Below are 2,673 nucleotides of genomic sequence, written 5' to 3' on the forward strand. Positions count from 1 at the left end.
TGTGTGTGTGTGTGTGTGTGTGTGTGTGTGTGTGTGTGTGTGTGTTTGTGTGGTTTTTTTGTTGGGTTTTTTGTTTTTTTGTCTTTTTGGGGGGTACTGGGGATTGAACTCAGGATCAAACTCAGGACCTTGCACTTGCCAGGCAGGCATGGCACGAATGAGCTACACCGCTGGCCCTGGCTTCACACCGCTGCCACATTAACAAATAGCTGGCTGCTTCCCATCACAACTATTTCATGTTTAGTGATTTAGTGGTTTTGTCATAGCAACATGTTCAAGCAGAAGCTGAGCTTTAATTTATAAGCAAATCTTTTTAGGACAAAAATTACATAAGACAACCTAAAAGTTAGACTTGTGCAGTTTACAAATTAATATTCTGAGCAGATGAAAAATGACATATCCTTTTTTGTGAAGTCCAGCCCACAACATTTAATAGCGTCATGCAGGCCTGGTACAAGAGTCTCCACAGCCCTCTGTTTACAGAGCTTTTCCCACCACAGCTGGGGACACTTCTTACCGGAGTGACGGAAATTTACAAACAGCAGTGCATTTAAAATGTTAGCAGCATGTAAAACATTAGACAAAAGAGAAAGGAAATACTATTAAATAAAAAACTATACAGTGATACGCCATAGGAAAACAGATCCAAATATCTTTCTGTTAAAACATCAAAAATATTTATCATCACAGAATGTATGACAGCACCAGAAAAACAATTCAACAGCATTTTAGTCCTGAGCACAGAATTCGGCGATCCTTTGTGCTTATAGAAACTCTTTTTTTTTTTCTATTTTTCCATCTTGCCAAAAAATTTTTTTTTAGAGTCTCACTTGGTTGTCCAGGCTAGACTTGAACTCCTGGATTAGGTGCTCTTCCTTCCTCAGCCCCAGGGGAGCCAGGGCTACACTACAGGTGCCTGCCCCTGAGCCTGGACTCAAATTGTTTATAATTTTTATTCCATCTGCTTAGTTGCCAGCTTTCCCAACTGGCATTACCTGAAAATGAATGTGTGTGACTCTGCTCATATCCTGTATCTAAAAACTGAAAGCACTGTTTGGCCATGGGACTGGATCACAGAGGCCACCAACTGCACTGTCCTGGGCAACCCTTCCTCCTTCCTCACAGCTGCCAGGGCCCATTGCCTGGCTGGGGGCCTCTGTAGACCCCCACTCGGGCTGCAGTTCTCCATGGGGCTGGGGAAGGGGCCAGGCCCTGTCCACCCCTGGCTGTGGAGAGAGCTCATGAGTGCGTTTAACAGGTCAGCAGTTTGCTTCCGGTTAGAAAGATGAATTCCGTGGATTACTTGGTCTGAATGACCCTTATGGGGTATGTAATTATCCGTGGCATGTATAAAACTAAACTGTATTCAAAATGCCAGAGTTCTTACCACTACCTTTAAAAAACTCTCAGTATTCGTGCATAATGGGAAATATTACCTCTTTGGTTAGTATCTATGAAATGCTAAAATTCATTAAATTCCTTTCATTACATTTTCTTACTTTAGGTGGTACCTGGAGAAGTTTGAAGATTATCCAAAGTCTCGGAAAATTATAATTCCATTTCTGTACTGAGTACCATCATCAAGGAAATGACCTTCATCTGGGAGTTTCCCCACTCTTTCTCTGGGTGTCAGGTCTGACTTAAGCGAGTCCTTCACAAGCAAATGGGACAAAGCGAACAGGCTGCTTTCAGCAGACAGCAGCAGCTTCTCAGTAAAAAGGGTGAATGGACCCAAAGCACAAACCCCCCTGGTGCCGAGAAGTCCAGCAATGGTGTACACGCATGAGCAGGCGTCCAGCTGTGATAAACTCGGCTTTTCCCAGTGAGCTGCTCCAGTCTCCTGATTTTTAGTCTCTATTTACTGGAATAAACTTTCCTTTCAAAAGCCTGATTTTTGACAAGTGAATTCTTTATGACTCTGGGGACCGTGTCAGTGAATCATATATCCGTAATTTTTCTGCTTCTTGTTTTCCGGATATGCTCAATGGGTTATTTTCCATAGTGAGTGTGTAGGCTACCCAGTTATAAACTAATCAGACTAAAACGCACGTGAGCGGATTATGCCACATAGCTGGTCAGGAACTTTGAACCATTGCGTTACCTGCCATGCTGAAATTGTTTCCCCCAGGTTTTTTATCTCTATCGATGAAGCAGCCTTATGTTCACCCTATAATTCTTCATTTTATTTTTAGATACTTAAATTTTGTTTATTGTGAATGTGACTTTGTTGACGCCTGCGTTTTTGACACCCACAAACTGAAACCATTATTGTCTGTTTTGTTGTCGGGGACCGCTATGCTGCGACATGTATTTTATGCATTCCAGTGTTTTTCATTTGCTATTGGAATTTCTGGCTTGACAGTCGTCGTCATTTGCAGAAATCTTAAATTCAAGTTTGGAAACACTTGAAGCTGCTGCATTTAGTCGTCCTTTGCTTCCTACAAATTGGTGAGAGCTTGGAGAACAGAATGGAGAAGTGATTGTCAGACCGGTGTCTTGAAAGCACTGTGTGGTGACCTCCTTCCTTGGGAGTTCACTGCTCTCTCCTGCCTTAGCAGTTGAGTTTTCTTCATTTATTTGTTTCTTTTGACAATTCCAGATGGGCTCCATGCCAGTCAGAAATGAGAAAATAATGCATCACAGCAGTAATCTAAGATAACTTTTATTATCGTG

At 42.2% G+C, this 2,673-nt stretch overlaps 1 protein-coding gene across 1 annotated transcript in view; it reads left to right on the top strand.

Moving 5' to 3' along the window:
• Positions 1–1,888, top strand: part of Srd5a1 (steroid 5 alpha-reductase 1) — a gene marked incomplete at its 5' end in the record, with an annotated part of 27,356 nt that extends 25,468 nt beyond the window's left edge. Inside the window, one exon of the mRNA XM_010605824.3 lies at positions 1,505–1,888. Coding sequence (XP_010604126.3) covers positions 1,505–1,571 — 67 coding nt within the window. The remainder of the gene's footprint in view (positions 1–1,504) is intronic.
• Between the last annotated feature and the right edge of the window lie 785 nt (positions 1,889–2,673).

The sequence above is a fragment of the Fukomys damarensis genome, unplaced genomic scaffold (genome assembly GCF_012274545.1).
Source record: "Fukomys damarensis isolate Sample0158 unplaced genomic scaffold, DMR_v1.0_HiC HiC_scaffold_1, whole genome shotgun sequence".
Taxonomy (NCBI): domain Eukaryota; kingdom Metazoa; phylum Chordata; class Mammalia; order Rodentia; family Bathyergidae; genus Fukomys; species Fukomys damarensis.